The sequence below is a fragment of the Bos mutus genome, chromosome X (genome assembly GCF_027580195.1).
Source record: "Bos mutus isolate GX-2022 chromosome X, NWIPB_WYAK_1.1, whole genome shotgun sequence".
NCBI lineage: Eukaryota > Metazoa > Chordata > Mammalia > Artiodactyla > Bovidae > Bos > Bos mutus.
Window position 1 is genome coordinate 20,309,236 of NC_091646.1, and position 19,242 is coordinate 20,328,477.

At 37.2% G+C, this 19,242-nt stretch overlaps 1 protein-coding gene across 9 annotated transcripts in view; it reads left to right on the forward strand.

Moving 5' to 3' along the window:
- The window catches only part of ARHGEF6 (Rac/Cdc42 guanine nucleotide exchange factor 6), a 117,323-nt gene that overhangs the window by 62,116 nt on the left and 35,965 nt on the right, over nt 1–19,242 (forward strand). For all 9 annotated transcript variants that reach the window (XM_070366211.1, XM_070366204.1, XM_070366205.1 and 6 more), the window contains 2 exons: nt 2,847–2,942; nt 4,759–4,881. In XM_070366211.1, coding sequence (XP_070222312.1) covers nt 2,847–2,942; nt 4,759–4,881 — 219 coding nt within the window. The remainder of the gene's footprint in view (nt 1–2,846; nt 2,943–4,758; nt 4,882–19,242) is intronic.

Genomic DNA, 19,242 nt, shown 5'->3' on the forward strand with positions numbered 1-19,242 from the left:
CTGGCTGTGGCGGGAATGGGTCGGTCTGCTTTTCTGTCTGTCACCATTTTTGTCTTGTCCATTTTTAAAGGGATATATTTGGTTTTACTTTCCAGAAAAAGGGCTTGCTGATGTTTTTATGCAAAAAGCACAGATACTGGAAATTCTTCTGCTTGCTGTGACCTTTGCTTGCCAGAGCAGAAACTCTTTCCCATGCTCTGAGAGTGGAAAAAGTGTGGCATTTTGTGAGTGTTCCTAAGAGCCATTCAAGCCAGTATTTCACCCAGGCCAAAGTGAATGAGAAAGAGATGTTAGAATGTTTTTCACAATCCAACATTCAAACCTTATTCTGATCGTGGAAATCCGAAGGCCTGAATTGCAAACTTACTTTTCACAAAATAAAACTGTTGACCACTCATTTTTTTGGTGCTTGTAACAAATAATGTCCAACTGCATTTGTGTGTTTTTAATGGATTAAACTTTCCTAGAGATTATGATTTAAGTCAAATAGAAAATTTAGCAGTTGATATGTAGAGTGGAGGACAGAAGCCTCTTCTTTTACTTCAGTTTGAGTATATTTTTTGCCAAACAATTACCTAAATTGTTGGCTTCTAGCTTAAATAAGTTTAATGATGTATTTCACTATTTTCTCCCTTTTTCTAAACCATTCTTGCTTAGACATAATGTCCTATTAAATTTCCCACTTGGTTATTTTCATGACACTGTGGGAATCCTACTTCAGTATGAAAGGATTTTGTATTCCTGTGTTTTGTCAGAGTTTAAATGATCAACAACAAAGTAGCTTTTGTTAATATTTTGTAAAATATGAAGTGCTCTGTGAATCATAGTTCTTAGAGCTGAATGGAACTTCAGTGAATCATTGGGTCTAGTGCCCTGGAAGAAATGACTTTCCTCATTGAATAAATAAGAAAACCAAATCCCAAAGAGGCTCACTGCCCTGCCCATCACATGGTCAGTCAGTGGCCAGATTCAACCTGCTGTATCTCCTGCCACTGAGTGAAATGTGGGTCTGTGTTCTAGAGGTGACAGGCAGAGGAGGAGAGGGAAACTGATGTGTTAAAGCTGACAGCAGAGATGGTAAGACTTCAAATAAAGGAGTGATTGATGAGCAATCAAGAACTAGACAAAAGAAAGGAAAAGAGCCAGGGCAGAGGAGGTGAGAGAACCGAGCCAGAACCGCACTGTTCCACGGAAATTCGAAATGCACTTACAGTCACTTTCCATTGGTTCTGCCTTGTCGACCCCGAAGTGATTTGAGCAAAGCAGACTGTTTACTGTTTAATCCTGAAGGGCCCAGCTAAGTGCTCAGTCAAGTTCCTGCTGCTCTAGGGGAGCAACAGCCAGGAAAGCTGCCTAAACGGTTTCACTTTTGACACCCATGAGAGGGGTTTTTCAGCTTGTGGTTCAGGAGGGCATCAGAGGGTAGGAACTGGGTGCTTTTTATACTCTGGGGGTTACTGGTAACGTCTGTTTGGGTCTTCCTTTTCTTTGTCAGCAAAAGTTACTCTCCTGGAAACCCTCCCCTAGTATTATTATATTAAGGAGAAATAACGTGTGGCAGACGTTGGCCTTTTAAGTCAATCTTCAGAAAAGTTTTCTCTCAAAAAGTAGAAGCATTTACTCTGGAGCTAGAATGTTTGAGTTCAACTTCTGGCTTCACCATTCGCTGGCTTTGTGACTTTGGCTGATTTGCCTAACCTCTCTGTGTGTGGGTTTCCTTATGTGTAAAATGGAGACAGCGATAGTATCTATCTCATAAAGTTGTTGTAAGGTTAAGACAAGTTGTTATTTGTAAAATGCTTACCTCAGTGTTAAGTGCTATACTAATGTTGGCTCCTTTTTTTTTTTTTTTCGATATGAGAAGAAAAGATGAGAAAATTCTTAGTACAGAGGTGATGGATAAAATTGTTCAGTTTGTCTTTGTTTGATTCTAGTCCATTCCAAAAACAAACACACACATCAGTACTATTTCTTCCCTCCTACTTCCTCTCCAGATTTCCTTGAGTTGATTTATGAGCCTTTTAATTTAAGAGAAGCCGGATTTTGCTCTTTTTCCTTGTGCCTTATATGGCATATATAATATCTTCCAATTACTGTCCCAGCTCCTCTCAGGGAGAGAATTCAAAAGTTTTTACACTTATTCCCAACTGTGATGTATTCTACCTACTTTAGACTCTTATTTATTTTTTATTGAGATAGAGTTGACATGTAAACATTATATTAGTTCAGATGTACAGTGTAATGATTCAGTATGTGTATATATTGTGAAATAATCACTACAGTAAATCTAGTTAACATTTATCATCACACATAGTTACAAAATTTTTTTCTTGTGATGAGGACTTTTAAGACCTACTCTCTCAGAAACTTTCCAATATGCAGTACAGTATTATTGACTGTGGTCACCATGCCATACATTCCATCCCTATGCCTTCCTTATTTTATAACTAGAAGCTTGAACCTTTTGACCACCGTAATCCATTCCACCCACCCCTTCTCCCCACCTTTGGCAACCACCAATCTGTTCTCTGTCAATGCTCAGATGTTAAGCACTTGTTACTCATTTACTCCTCGCTTTGTAAAATACCTAATGTCCCTTGTAAACACTCATTTCTTTACGATCATTATTCTTGTTGTAGAAAAGGAAACCAAGGAAAGAAGTTTTAGAAAGTTGCTTAAGACCACAGAGTTGGTGTCAATTCAGAAGCAAAAGTTAAAATATAAGAATTGCTTCCTTTGTCCCATTTGCCAGTTACTAGCAAACTGTCACCTAACCAGACTAGAGAGAGATAGCTCAAGTCATCCCCAAGTTCTCTTCACTGAAGCTGCATATATCTATTTTTCAGTCTGAGTACTGTGGAGTTTACATCTTTATTGGGAAACTTCGAGGAAGTATGTACATTTCAACAGACGCTCTGCCAAGCCTTGGAAGAATGTTCAAAGTAAGTGTCTCACATTGCCATTAAGATAGCTAGCAACATTGGGTTTTTTAAATGTGTGTTTTGTTTTCTTTTGACTGTTGTCTTAGATATGGGTACTTTGTATTTATGCATTTATACATTTATTACAACTTTAGTAAATTGCCCCAGTACAGAGAAAATCTGGACTTCCCTGGTGGCTCAGTGATAAAGACTTTGCCTGCACAGTGGGAGATTGGGGTACAATCCCTGGGTCAGGAAGAGCCCCTGGAGAAGGAAATGGCAGCCCACTCCAGTATTCTTGCTTGGGAAATCCCATGGACAGAGGAGCCTGGCAGGCTACATACAGTCCATGGGGTCGCAAAACAGTTGGACATGACTGAGCAACTCTACAATAACAACAACAGAGAAAATTCACTAGGTGGTGGTATTCACAGTGTCAGACCACTAGTTGCTTCTCAGTGTTCTACATCTAGTCAATTACTTCTGGCTTTATTTAAGAATTATGTTGACAAATAAGGTCTAAACTGACTATAGATGATGCCTTTATCATCTATTAGATGATAATTTGTACATAGCGAATTACTTTTCCAAGTAATACCTTTATGTGAAGCATAATACATCATTGAAGGCTAGCTAGATCATTGAGGTGTTCAACTTCATACTGCAGAGTGAACTGTGATGATCATCAAGCAATTTACTTCTGGAGCAAGATTAGTTGTCCAAGTGGTGGATCTCAGACATTGGTGACTTTTGTTGTCTATAGGGAACTTGGGGGCAATTGCCTGTTTCTTGAACTTAGTGAAGCACAAGTGGTTGTCCACGGAGGAAGCTGGTGAGAGCCCTCACAAGGAGACCTCAAGAGCCACTCCAAATGCTGTAGGGATCCAGATGATTGGTATGGAAAGGTGGTGACTAAGAGCAGATTGCCATCTAGATTTGTCATCTTTGTTTTCCATTTTATAGAGAAATACATAGAAGAGTCCAAAGAATAAGCCAAAATTATTATAATCGGTATCTCTGAATGGTGGAATTCCAAGTAATTTTTTTCTTGTGTTTTTCTGAGTTTTTTGCAAACTAAGATAGGTGACTTGTAATTTTAAACATCTGGATGTCACCTTGCCTAGCAACTGCCACCAAGACTACATAACACTTCTTTTTGATGTGTCATTTCTGGATTCAGTTAGTTTTGTCTGTACTTAAAGTGAAGTGAAGTGAAAGTTGCTCCATCATATCCGACTCTTTGTGACCTAATGGACTATACAGTCCATGGAATTCTCCAGGCCAGAAGACTGGAGTGAGTAGCCGTTCCTTTTTCCAGGGGATCTTCCCAACCCAGGGATCGAACTCAGGTCTCCCACATTGCAGGTGGATTCTTTACCAGCTGAGCCACCAGGGAAGCCCAAGAATACTGGAGGGGGTAGCCTATCCCTTCTCCAGTGGATCTTCCCAACCCAGAAATCGAACCAGGGTCTTGCATTGCAGGCAGATTTTTTACCAACTAAACTATCTGTACTTGAACTTCATGTAAATTAATCAAGAGTATTTTTAGTGTGTCTGGCTAAATTTGAATATTGTAATTTGAATAAGCATCTTAAAACCCCTATTAATGCAAAATAAGTATCTGACTCTATGTATTGGAGCTATGTTTGGTGGCTGGGGTTTAAAGCAGTGGCCAAGAACTTGCATTTCATAGATAAAATGGTTATAATATAGAAGTTTCTTTTTAACTTTGGCAAAAGAATTCAAAAGGTTTGCATGTTGCCAGGTTTAGTATAAATCACCTTCCTTTATCTTGTTTTCTCTATTACATTGTGTGTTCTACTTGTTTTACTTACAGGTTTCCAGAAAACCAACACAAAGTAGGTGGTTGTCTTCTGAGCCTCATGCCTCATTTTAAATCTATGTATCTGGCTTACTGTGCAAATCATCCTTCAGCTGTAAATGTGCTCACCCAGCACAGGTAAATTATTAACATTTCCCTCCAAAAGCTGTTTTGCAATGATACCTTTTCCTCAGACTACCTATTTGGAAATCTAGAGTCTCCCTCCGAACTCTTGATTATCCCTTTACGTCATACCAGAAATCGATTCATTGTTATATGGTTTTATTGCCCATTCATGTAACAGATAATTTATTGAGCACCTACTATGTGCAAAGTCCTATAGTAGCTGATGGGGATCCAGCTGTGAACAGGGAAGAGAAGGTCCCTTCCCTCATGGAGCGTAGATTCTTAGACATGAAATTATGTGTCACGTACTTTTAGCAAAGATCTCGGATTATAATTATACATGAATATAAGCTTTTGGATGCATGGAGAACAGCAGAACACTGTCTCCTTTAAGCGTCCTGACAAGGGATCCAGCTGAGCTCATGTCTCTCCTGCCCTTCCTTACCCTCTGACAACTCATCCTTGACACATTCACTGATACAGTCATCGGGACCAGGATTCTGTAGGATAGGCTTGAAGACAGTTTTGACTTTGAAACTGTGTGCTAGAAATCCAGGTGAGACAATAGGAAGAACAACACGCAGAGGCTCTTATGAGTGAACTCAGAGTCTAGATTCAGACCAACATGATTCTGGAGGCTGCTCAAGACAGAAAAGACTTTTCTCTTAATTTGACTTGAACTCCCAGAGCCAACCTGGAACGCTAGTTGACACCAACCCTCAGAAAGTGATGGAAACTTCGGTTTTGTTCTGTTTTGTGAAGGGCTTGATTGGCTTTATAGAGCTGTTATGTAAGGGCATTTTGAAGGTAGAATTCAGTAGGTTCTCCTTGGAGGTCAGTTTTACTTCCCTGATGAAAGTTGTGAATTTTTATGAAATAGCAAATATGGACGTTGGAGTTTAAAGAAAGAAGCCGTGACTCTGGATTATTTAGGCAAGTGGCTCAACTGCTTAGAGCTAATAATAACACTGACAATGTGCCAAGCACATGATGTAAACGCCTATGATAGAGTTACTATTATTACCATCTCTGCTTTACAGATAAGACATTGGAAGGTTAAGTAATTTGCCCAAGTACTCATAATTGTTAAGTGGTTGAGCCCGAATTAGAATCCAGGTCTGTCAGACTTCTAAAACAATGTTTTTATGGAGGCATGTGTTTCACCTACAAAGAGAATACTCTAAATGCAAATTTAAAGGATTATCATAAAATGAACACTTATGTACTTAAGAAATAAAATGTTACCATTTCCTTTTTAATATAACAGCTTTATTGAGATATAATTCACATACTATACAATTCACCCATTTAAAGTGTTAAGTAAATTCAGAATTGTGCAACCATCACCATGATCAATATTAGAAGATTTTCATCATTCTCCAAACAAACCCATACTCATTAGCAGTGACTCTCCATTGCCAGACCAAGGCAACCACTGAAATACGTTAGGTCGCTATGGATTTGCTTATACTGAACATTTCATTTAAGTGAAATCACACAACGTATGGCCTTTTGTGTCTGGCTTCTTTCACTCAGCATAATGTTTTCAAGATTCATCAGTGCTGTTGCACTTATCAGTACACTGCTTTTTAAATTGTCATATAATGAAAAACATTCCATTGTATGAATACCACATATTGGTCTTCCATTCACCAGCTTGTGGACATATGGATTGTGAATGGTGTTATTATGAAGGTTCATGTACAAGTCTTTGTGTGGACATGTTTTCATTTCTTTTGGGTAGATACCTAGGAGTGAAATTGGTGGGACATACAGGAACTCTGTTTTACTTTTAGAGGAACTGTGAGACTTTTCCAAGTGGCTGCACCAATTTATATTCCTACTAATACTTTCTCCACATCCTCACCAACATTTGTTATCATTAGTCTTTTTGATTATAGATGATAGCCTTCCTAAAGGGTATGAAATGATACCTTATTGTGACATTGATTTGCATTTCCCTAGTGACTCATGATGCTGAGCATCTTTCATGTGCTTGTTGGCAATTGGTGTACCTTCATTTGGGGAAATGTCTATTCGGATCCTTCACCTGTTGTTAAATTGGGTTACTTGTCTCGTTATTGAGATATGATTAACATACCATAAATTCACCATTTAAAAATGTATAACTCAGTGGTTGTGTATATATAATGTTGTGCAACCATCATCTCTGTTTAGGTCCAGAATATTTCCATCACCCTCAAAAGAAACCCCTTACTAGTAGCAGTCACCTTCCATTTCTCTAAGGGCTAATGATATTTCCTGTGCTTCTTGGCTATTTTAATATCTTCTGTGGAAATACATCTACTCAAATCATTTGTCCATTTTTTATGTGAGTTAATTCATCTTTTCATTTTTGAGTGGCAATATTTCTTTGTACATTCTTCTTTATATACTCTTATCCAATGTGTGATTTGCAAAAAAATTCTCCCATTTTGTGGGTTTTCTTTTTACTCACTTGATGCTATCTTTTGAAGCACAAAAATTTTTATTTTGTTTAATTTTGATGATGTCTGATATATCTATTTTATCTATTTTGCTTATATTTTGGTGTTATATCTAAAAAACTGTTGCCTAATCTATGCCTAATAGATTGCCTAATCTAATCTATTGCCTAAAATTATTGCCTAGGCTATGAAGATATGCCTTTCTAAGAATTTTATAGTATTAGCTCTTTAATTCCCCACTCCAGTACTCTTGCCTGGAAAATCCCATGGACGGAGGAGCCTGGTAGGCTGCAGTCCATGGGGTCGCTAAGAGTCAGACACGACTGAGCGACATCACTTTCACTTTTCACTTTCATGCATTGGAGAAGGAAATGGCAACCTACTTCAGTATTCTTGCTTGGAGAATCCCAGGGACGAGGGAGCCTGGTGGGCTGCCATCTATGGGGTCGCACAGAGTTGGACACGACTAAAGCAACTTAGCAGCAGCAGCTCTTTAATTTAGCTCTTTAATCTTTTTTGAGCTAATTTTTACATATGATGTGAGGTAGGAGTCCAGTTTCATTTTTTGTATGTGGATAAGAAAGCAGAGAAAACCACTAGACCATTCAGGTATGACCTAAATCAAATCCCTTACGATTATACAGTGGAAGTGACAAATAGATTCAAGGGATGAGATCTTAGATTAGAATTAGATAGACAGAGTGCCTGAAGAACTATGGATGGACGTTCGTGTCATTGTACAGGAGGCAGTGATCAAGACCATCCCTAAGAAAAAGAAATGCAAAAAGGCAAAATGTTTGTCTGAGGAGGCCTTACAAATAGCTGTGAAAAGAAGAGAAGCAAAAGGCAAAGGAGAAGAGGAAAGATATACCCATATGAATGCAGAGTTCCAAAGAATAGCAAGGAGAGATAAGAAAGCCTTCCTCAGTGATCAATGCAAAGAAATAGAGGAAAACAATAGAATGGGAAAGACTAGAGATCTCTTCAAGAAAATTAGAGATACCAAGGGAACTTTTCATGCAAAGATAGGCACAATAAAGGACAGAAATGGTATGGACCTAACAGAAGCAGAAGATATTAAGAAGAGGTGGCAAGAATACACAGAAGAACTATACAAAAAAATCTTCATGACCCAGATAATCACAATGGTGTCATCACTCACCTAGAGCCAGACATCCTGGAATGCAAAGTCAAGTGGGCCTAGGAAGCATCACTATGAAAAAAGCTAGTGGAAGTGATCAAATTCCAGTTGAGCTATTTCAAATCCTAAAAGATGATGCTGTGAAAGTGCTGCACTCAATATGCCAGCAAACTTGGAAAACTCAGCAGTGGCCACAGGACTGGAAAAGGTCAGTTTTCATTCCAATCCCAAATAAGGCAATGCCAAAGAATGCTCAAACTATTGCACAATTGCATTCATCTCACATGCTAGCAAAGTAATGCTCAAAATTCTCCAAGCCAGACTTCAACAGTATGTGAACTGTGAACTTCCAGATGTTCAAGCTGGATTTAGAAAAGGCAGAGGAACCAGAGATCAAATTGCCAACATCCGCTGGATCATCAAAAAAGCAAGAGAGTTCCAGAAAAACGTCTACTTCTGCTTTATTGTCTATGCCAAAGCCTTTGACTGTGTGGATCTCAACAAACTGTGGAAAATTCTTAAAGAGACAGAAATACCAGACCAACTGACCTGCCTCCTAAGAAATCTGTATGCAAATCAAGAAGCAACAGTTAGAACTGTCTGTTAGGACATGGAACAACAGACTGGTTCCAAATCGGGAAAGGAGTACATCAAGGCTGTATATTGTCACCCTGCTTATATAGTGCGTCATGAGAAATGTTGGACTGGATGAAGCACAGTTGGAATGAAGATTGCTGGGAGAAATATCAGTAACCTTAGATATGCAAATGATACCACCCTTATGGCAGAAAGCAAAGAACTAAAGAGCCTCTTGATGAAAGTGAAAGAGGAAAGTGAAAAAGTTGACTTAAAACTCAACATTCAGAAAACTAAGATCATGGCATCCGGTCCCATCATTTCATGGCAAATAGATGGGGAAACGATGGAAACAGTGACAGACTTTTTTGGGGGCTCCAAAATCACTGCAGATGGTGACTGCAGCCATGAAATTAAAAGACACTTGCTCCTTGGAAGAAAAATTATGACCAGCCTAGACAGCATATTAAAAAGCAGAGACATTACTTTGCCAACAAAGGTCCGTCTAGTCAGAGCTATGGTTTTTCCAGTAGTCATGTATGGATGTGAGAGTTGGACTATAAAGAAAGCTAAGTGGTAAAGAATTGATGCTTTTGAACTGTGGTGTTGGAGAAGAATCTTGAGAGTCCCTTGGACTGCAAGGAGATCCAACCAGTCCATCCTAAAGGAAATAAGTCCTGAATATTCATTGGAAGGACTGATGCTGAAGCTGAAACTCCTATACTTTGGTCACCTGATGCAAAGAACTGACTCATTGGAAAAGATCCTAGTGCTGGGAAAGATTGAAGGTGGGAGGAAAAGGGGACAACAGAGGATGAGATGGTTGGATGGCATCACCGACTCAATGGACATGAGTTTGAGTAAACTCTGGGAGTTGGTGCTGGACAGGGAAGCCTGGTGTGCTGCAGTCCATGGGGTTGCAAAGAGTCAGACATGACTGAGCGACTGAACTGAACTGATCCAATTGTCCCAGCACCATTTGTTGATTTCTATTCTTATAAATCTGTTGCAATGTATTTTATGTCCCAGAATTGGATCTATCTTTGTGAATGTTCATGTGAACTTAAGAATTTGTATTTGCTGTTGTTGAATCAATTTTTCAATAAATGTTGATTAGATCAACTAGATTAATGATACTATTCTTTTCAATTACATCCTTATCCATTTTTGACCTGCTGAATTTACTGATACTGATAGAGGGATGGAGTATAATAGTGGAGCCATCTATTTCTCCTTCCAGTTCTATCACTTTCTTTTCCCTCAAGTGTTTTGATGTTCTTTTGTTAGAGGCATTTGTGTTAAGGATTGCTTTATCTTGTTGGAGAGATGGCCTTTTTATCTTCATGTAATTCTCTCTCTTTATCCCTGATAATTTTCCATGTTCTGATAATCAGCTTTTTCTGAAATTAACATAGCTAGTCCAGCTATCTTTTGATTACTCTTAATGTCTTTTTCCATTCCTTTGCTTTGTAATCTGTGTCTTGTAGACAATATATAATTGAGTCTTGCTTTTTAATCCACTCTGAAAGTCTCTATCTTTTAAATGGCATATTTAGACCATTCATATTTAAAGTGATGATTATTATTATAGTTGGGTTAATATCTAAAATGTTGTAACTGTTTTCTATTCATTGCACTTGTTCTTTCTTTGCTATCCCCCTTGTACTACCTTCTCTGGTTTTAGTTAAATATTTTGTATGATTTCATTTTTCTCTTCTCTTTTAGGAAGAATTTTAGTGATTTCCCTAGAGCTTGAATATCCATTTACAACTACTCTGACAGACTTACAACAACTACTCACATAACACTTACCATTTCACAAGTAGTAACTCAGAGAAGGCAATGGCACCCCACTCCAGTACTCTTGCCTGGAAAATCCCATGGGTGGAGGAGCCCTGGTAGGCTGCAGTCCATGGGGTCGCTAGGAGTCAGACACGACTGAGCAACTTCCCTTTCACTTTTCGCTTTCATGCATTGGAGAAGGAAATGGCAACCCATTCCAGTATTCTTGCCTGGAGAATCCCAGGGACGGGGGAGCCTGGTGGGCTGTTGTCTATGGAGTCGCACAGAGTCAGACACTGACTGAAGTGACTTAGCAGAACTTGGAGTATTATCAGTTCTTCCCCCTCATCTCTTATTATCCTCATTCATTTCATTTATTCATAATGTAAAATCACTCAATATATTGTTGCTATTATTACTTTGACTAGTTCTATTAAAAATATGAAAAAAAGATTCTATTTTACCTGCATTTATTCTCTGACACTCTTCCTTTTCTATGTAGATCCAAGTTTCCTTCTCTCTGAAATACTTCTCTTACAAATATTTGATAGAAAATCTACTGGTGACAATTTCCCTCAGTTTTTGTTTGCCTGAGAAAGTTTTAATTTTGCTTCCACTTTTTTTCCTTCTATTTTTATTGTGTAAAACAAACAAACAAACAACTGTATAACATGACATCTATCCTCCTAACAAATTTTTAAGTGTACAGAACAGCACTGTTAATCATTAGCACAATTTTGTACAGCAGATCTCTAGAACTTTAAATCTTTTGTACCTGAAACTTTATATCCATTGAAGAGTAACTCCCCATTTTTCCCTTACCTCAGCTCCTGGAAATCACCATTTTACTTCCTGCTTTTATGAATTTGACTAACGTAGATAACCTTATATAAATGGAATCATGTAATGTGTTTCTGTGACTGACATTTCACTTAGCATAATGTCCTCAAAGTTCATTTATATTTTCACATATGACAGTATTTCCTTCTGTTTAAAGAGATAGGCATGTACATAGTACATTTCTTTATCCATTCATCATCATGGACACTTAGATTGTTTTCACAACTTGGCTATTGTAAATAATGCCTCAGCAAACATGGGAATGCAAATGTCTCTTTGAGATTATCATTTCAATTTATTTGGATAAATACCCAAAAGTTGGATTGCTGGATTAAATAGTAGTTCTATTTTCAGTGTTTTGAGGAATTTCCATACTGTTTTCCACTGTGGTGCACCAATTTATATTCCTACCAACAGTGCACAAAGATTCCAGTGTCTTCACATCTTTGCCAGCATTTGTCTTTCTTTCTTACTTTTAGTTATTTCTTTGTCTTTGGCTGCACTGGGTCTTCATTGCTTTGCGTGGGCCTTCTCTAGTTGCGGCGAGCAGGGGCCACTCTCCAGTTGTGGTGCACGGGGTTCTCCTAGGGCTGGCTTCTCTTGTTGCGGAGCATAGGTCTAGGCACGTGGGCTTCAGTAGTTGCAGCGCACAGGCTCTGGAGCGTGGACTCAGTAGTTGTGGTGCTTGTGGTGCCCAGTTGCTTTGTGGCACGTGGAATCCTCCTGGACCAGGGATCAAACCCGTGTCCCCCACACTGGCAGGTGAACTCTCATCCACTGCACCACCAGAGTTCTCTTTCTTTATTTTTTGGTAATGACCATCCTAATCAGATGTGAAGGAATGTCTCATTGTTTGTGTGTGTATCTCTGTGTGTGTTTTTACAGTTCTTTACCTGCTGCTGCTGCTAAGTCGCTTCAGTCTTGTCTGACTCTCTGCGACCCCATAGACAGCAGCCCACCAGGCTCCTCTGTCCCTGGGATTCTCCAGGCAAGAATACTGGAGTGGGTTGCCATTTCCTCCTCCAATGCATGCATGCATGCTAAGTCACTTTAGTCGTGTCTGACTCTGTGCGACCCCATAGACAGCAGCCCACCAGGCTCCTCTGTCCACAGGATTCTCTAGGGAAGAGTACTGGAGTGGGTTGCCATTTCCTTCTCCAGTTCTTTACCTAAATGTATACAATCTTATGTAGTAAGGGTCATGTATCTGTTTTCCTCAAATAAATACTCAAGTAATATTTTAATTGAAGCATAGTTGTACAATGTTAATATAAGTTACAGGTGTACAATATAGTGATTCAAAATTTTTAAAGGTTATACTCCATCTATAGTTATTATAAAATATCATCATAGTTCTGATTTGCACTTCCCTAAGGATTAGTGATATTGAACATCTTTTCATGTACCATTTGTATGTCTTCTTAGGAAAAAATGTCTATTCAAGTCCTTTGCCCACTTCTAAATTGGGTTATTAGTATTTTTACTATTGAGTTGTAGGAGTTCCACACAGTCAAAGGCTTTGGCATAGTCACTCGATGGACGTGAGTCTCAGTGAACTCCGGGAGTTGGTGATGGACAGGGAGGCCTGGCGTGCTACGATTCATGGGGTCGCAAAGAGTCAGACATGACTGAGCGACTGATCTGATCTGATCTGATCTGTAGGAGTTCCTTATTTGTTTTGGAGGTTAGCCCTTTATCAAATATATGAATTACAAATATTTTTTTCCTATTTTATGGATTGCCTTCTCATTTTCTTGATTGTTTCCTTTACTGTGAAGAAGGCTTTTAGTTTGATGTAGTTCCACTTGCCTATTTTTCCTTTTGTTAACTGTGCTCTTGGAGATCATTGCTAAGACCAATATCGTAAAGAATTTCTCCTGTTTTCTTCTAGGAATTTTACGGTTTCAGGTTTTAGGTTTAAGTCTTGAATCCACTTTGAGTTGATTTTTGTGTGTGGTGTGAGGTAAGGGTCCAGTTTCTTTCTTTCTTTTTTTGATGTGCATGTTCAGTTTTTCTAGTAACATTTGTTTAAAACAGTTTTTTCTCATATATTCTTGGCATCCTGGACAAAGATCAATCAAATACATATACGTAGATTTATTTCTGGGCTTTCCTATTTGTTCCATTGATCTATTGTCTGTTTTTGTGCCAATACCATACTGTTTTAAATACTGTAGATTTGTAATATGTTTTGGAACCAAGTGTGAAGCCCCCAGCTTTGTTCTTTCTCAAGATTCTTTTGGTTATTTGGGGTCCATTTTGGTTCCACATGAATTTGGAGATTTTTTCTTTTTCTCAAAAAAAATGTCCTTAAGAATTTATAGGGATAACTTTGAATCAGTAGATCACTTTAGATGTCTAGACATTTTAACAAAATGATTTCTTCTGATTTGTGAACATGGGATGTCTGTACATTTGTTTGTTCCCTCTTTAATTTTTTCATCAATGTTTTGTAATTTTCAGTGTACAAGTCTTTGGTCTCTTTGGTTATGTTTAGTCCTAAGTATTATATTCTTTTGATGCTATTGTGAATGAGACTTATTTACTTTCTTTTTTCCTTCCTTCTTTCTTACTCTGTTTCTTTTTTTCTTGGATAATTCATTGTTAATGTTTAGAAATGCAACTGATTCATGTATGTTAATTTTGAATACTGCAACTTTACTGAATTCATTTATCAATTTTACCAGTTTTTTTGGTGGCGTCTTTAGGGTTTTCTATGTATAAAATCATGTCATCTGTGAACAGAAATCATTTTACTTCTTCCTTTCCCATTTGGATACCTTCTGTTATTCTTTCTTGCCCGTCTGGCTAGGACAGCCAGTACTATGTGAATAGAAGTAACCACAGTAGGCATCTTGTTCCTGATCTTAGAGAAAAAGCTCTGTTTTTCACCATTGAGTATGTTAGCTGTGTGCTTTTCATCTATTGCCTTCTTATGTTGAGGCAATTTCCTTCTGTTTGTGATTAGTCGAGTGGTTTATTTTTTTTTTTTAATCATGAAAGGATGCTGGATTTTTGTCAAGCTTTTTCTGCATCTCTTGAGATTATCATGTGATTTTTATCTTTTGTCCTTTGAGTGTGATGTATCACACTGATTGATTTTTCTATGTCAAATCATTTTTGTGTCCTAGGGATATTTCCCACTTGTTCATGGTGTATGATGCTTTTAAAAAGTGCTATTAAATTTGGTTTGCTCATATTTTGTCGAGGATTTTTGTATCTATATTCATCAGGATAATGGTCTGTAGTTTTCTTTTCTTGTGGTATCTTTCTCTGGCTCCGGTATCAAGGTAATGCTGGTCTCATAAAATTAGTTTGAAAGTGTTCCTTTCTCTTTAATTTTTTTGAAAAAATTTGAGGAGGATTGGTGTTAATTCAGTTTTAAATGTTTGATAGAATTCAGCAGTGTAGCCATTGGGTTCAGGGCTTTCCTTTGTTGGGAGGTTTTTGATTACAAATTCAATCTTCTTACTCATTAGTGGTGTGTTAATTTTCTTTTTTTTCATGATTCAGTCTTGGTAGGCTGTATGTTTCCAGGAATTTGTCTATTTCTTCTATGTTATTCAGTATGTTAGTTTATAATTGTTCATAGAATAGACGTATCTTGGAGATATTGCAGGTTTGGTCCAGGCCACTGCAATAAAGCAACTCACCTGAAATTTTTTTGTTTCCTAACGCATATAAAAGTTATGTTTACACTATACTATAGGCTATTAAGCATGCATTAACATGTTTTAAAATGTGCATATCTTAATTTTAAAATGATGCTGTTGGAAAAGTGGTGCTGATAGATTTGCTTGATGCAGGGTTGCCACACACTTTCAATTTGTAAAAAATACGATATATGTGAAGCACAATAAAGTGAAGTGCAATAAAAAGAGGTATGCCTGTAGTTGCTTATGATCCTTTTTACTTTCATGGCATCAGTTGTAATGTCTCTTATTTAATTTTCTTTATTTATTTGAGTCTTTTTCCTTAGTCTACTAAAGGTCAATTTTGTTTATTTTTTCAGCTCTAGTTTTTATTATTTCTTTCCTTCTGCTAACTTTGGACCTAGTTTGTTGTTCTTTTTTCTAGTTCTTTAAGGTGTAAAGTCAGATTGTTTGAGCTCTTTCTTCTTTTTAATATAGGCATTAATCACTATAAACTTCCTTTTTAGAATTGTTTTGTTGCATTCAGTAAGTTTTGATATGTTGTATTTTCATTATAATTTGTCTGAAGATATTTTCTAATTTCCCTTTTGATTTCTTCTTTGGCCCTTGGTTGTTCAAGAGTGTGTTGTTTAATTTCCACATATTTGGGGATTTTCCAATTTTCTGGTAATTTCTAGTTTCATTCTGTTGGAATCAGAAAGGATACTTGGTATGATTTCAGTATTTTTAAAGTTAAGTTTTGTTTTGTAACATAACACATAACCTAACCTGGAAAATGGTCTCTGTGCACTAAAAGAATGCATATGCTTCTCTGTTGGGCAGATTGATATGTATGTTTGCTAGGTCTATATGATCTATAAGCATTTTTCAAGTCATTTTTTATCTGGATGTTATATCCATTATTGATGGTGCAATATTAAATTTCTCTGGTATTATTGTGTTGCTATCTATATCTCCTTTTAGTCTGTTCATATTTGCTTTATATATTTGTGTGCTCTGGTGTTGTTTGCATATATACATATTTTAATTGTTATATCTTCTTGGTTAGTTAATCGTTTTACTGTGATACTTTTTTGTCCTTCTTTGTCTCTTTTGACAGTTTTTGATATCAGGTCTATTTTGTCTGATATAAATGTGGCCACCCTTGTGCTCTTTTGGTTACTATTTGCATAAAATGTCTTTTTCCATCTCTTCGCTTTCAGCCTGAGTTTGTTTTTAAAAATAAAGTGAGTTTTTTTAGACAGCATGTATTTGGGTCTTTAAAAAAAAATCCATTCAGCTATTTTATATCTTTTGAGGACTTTAATCCATTTAAATTTAAAGTAATTATTGAAAAGGAAGAACTTACCATTGCCATTTTGTTCATTGTTTTCTGTTTATCTTGCAGCCTTTTTTGTCTCTTGCTGTCTTCCTTCATGTTTTATTGATTTTGTGTAGTGACATGTTTTGATTCCTTTCTTATTTTCATTTGTGTATCATCTATAGGCATTTTCTTTACGATCACTACAGGGCTTACATAAAACGTAACAATCTCCTTTAAGTTGATAAAAATTTGACTTCAGTTACACACACAACTCTACACTTTACTTCCCCTCCACTTTATGTTATTGATGTCACAAGATACATCTTTTTACATTGTATATCCATTCAGTTCAGTTCAGTCGCTCAGTCCTGTCCAACTCTTTGCGACCCCATGAATCACAGCACGCCAGGCCTCCCTGTCCATCACCAACTCCCGGAGTTCACTCAAACTCATATCCATCGAGTCAGTGATGCCATCCAGCCATCTCATCCTCTGTCATCCCCTTCTCCTCCTGCCCCCAATCCCTCCCAGCATCAGAGTCTTTTCCAATGAGTCACTACATTAGCATCTTTTTATAGTTATTTTTATGCTTTTATCTCTTAATTTCTATGCCAGAATTAAAGCAAGTTATGTACTATAGCTAACAGTATTATAGTATTCTGTATTTGTTTATATATTTAACTTTACCAGTGACTTTATAAATAAAAACGCTATTGTGTTGCTGTTTAGTGTCTTAATTTCAACTTAAAGGACTCTCTTTAGAATTTCTTGTAAAGGCAAATCTAATGGTGATACAGTCTCCAGCTTTTGTTTATGTGGGAAAGTCTTTATTTCTCCTTTGTTTATAAAGGATAATAATGCCAGATATTATATTATTGGTTGGCAGTATTTTTCTTTCAGTACTTTCAATATAGGGCTTCACTGGTGGCTCAGCAGTAAAAAATCGACCTGCAACGCAGGAGATGTAGGTTCAGTCCCTGGGTTGGAAAGCTCCCCTGAAGAAGGAAATGGCAACCCACTCCAGTATTCTTGCCTAGGAAATCTCATGGACAGAGGAGCGTGGCAAGCTGCAGTCCATGAGGTCACAAGAGTCAGACATAACTTAGTGACTAAATTCTGTAAAGCAATTATCCTTCAATTAAAAAAATTAAAAACAACTTTCGATATATCATCCCTCTCCCTTCTGACCTGCAAAGATTCTGCTGAGAGAAACACCAATAGTCTTATGGGAATTCTATTATATATGACAAGTTTCTCTCTCTCTGTCTCTCTCTTTTTGAGCTTGATGTTTTACTTAGATTCCACATGTAAGTGATAGCATACAGTACTTTTCTCTGTCTGGTTTATTTCACTTTAGCATTATGCCCTTAATGTCCATCCATGTTGTTGGATATGGCAGGATTTCTTTTTCTCATGGCTGATTAGTGTGTATATATGTATACACAACTCAATAGTAAAAAAAAGAGCCAAACAATCTGATTTAAAAATGGGCTGAAATGTTTTATATAAAACAGCTTCTTTATCCATTCATCTACCCATGAAAACTTAGGTTGTTTTCATATTTTGGCCATTGTAAATAGTGCTGCTATACTGGGGTGAATGTATCTTTTCTAAATTGAGTTTTTTTTGCTTTGTTTTGTTTTTGGATATATACCCAGAAGTGAAATTGCTGGGTCATATGGTAGATGTATTTTTAATTTTTTGAGGAACCCCTGTACTGTTTTACATAGTAGCTGCACCAATTTACATTCCCAGCAATAGTGAACAAGGGTTCCCTTTCTTCCACATCCTTTCCAACACTTGGCATCTCTTGTCTTTTTGATAATAGCCATCCTAGCAGCATGAGTAGGATTTGATTATTGCTTTGATTTGTATTTCCCTGATGATTTGTGATACTGAGCACCTTTTTATGTACCTGTTGGTCATTTGTATGTTTTCTTTGGAAAAATGTCTTTTCAGTTCTTCAACCCATTTTTAAATCAGATTGTTTGGCTTTTTTTTTTTTTTTGCTATTGAGTTTAGTTCTTTATATATTATGAATATTGCCCCTTATAGGATTATGACTTGCAAATATTTTCTCCTATTCCATAGGTCGCCTTTCTTTTTATTGATAGTTTCCTTTACTTGTGCAGAAGTTTTGGAGTTTGATATAGTCCCACTTACTTATTTTTTCTTCTTTTGCTTGTGCTTTCTGTGAGTACTAGTGGCTTTAGTTTTTCCTAGTTTCTTTGTTTGTTCCCCTCCCTCTCTGTATCTTTGTGTTTCTTAAGAATTTCCTCACAGAGTCCACATCCTGCAGCTCTCTCAGCTGTAATCCACCATTGTTATATTGGAGCCATGTTCATGTGGTTGGTATAAGGTGTAATGGAAGGGATGCATTCTATAATATTATGGATAAATTTTACTTATTTAATGGACCAGTGTCCCTGACCTCTGATCTGTAGAAGAGTTTCTTAGACTTTTTTCCTCCTCTTACTTATGAGAGGAAGATGAGAGAGGGTCAGATAAGTCTCTGACAACATAGTTTCCTTTGGAGAGCAAGCCTTTGTTACAGAGAATGTTCTGGGAGCATTTCAGTATGGTCACTTTTCTCTCCCCTTCTCTGAAACACAAAGGGATTTTTCTCTGATT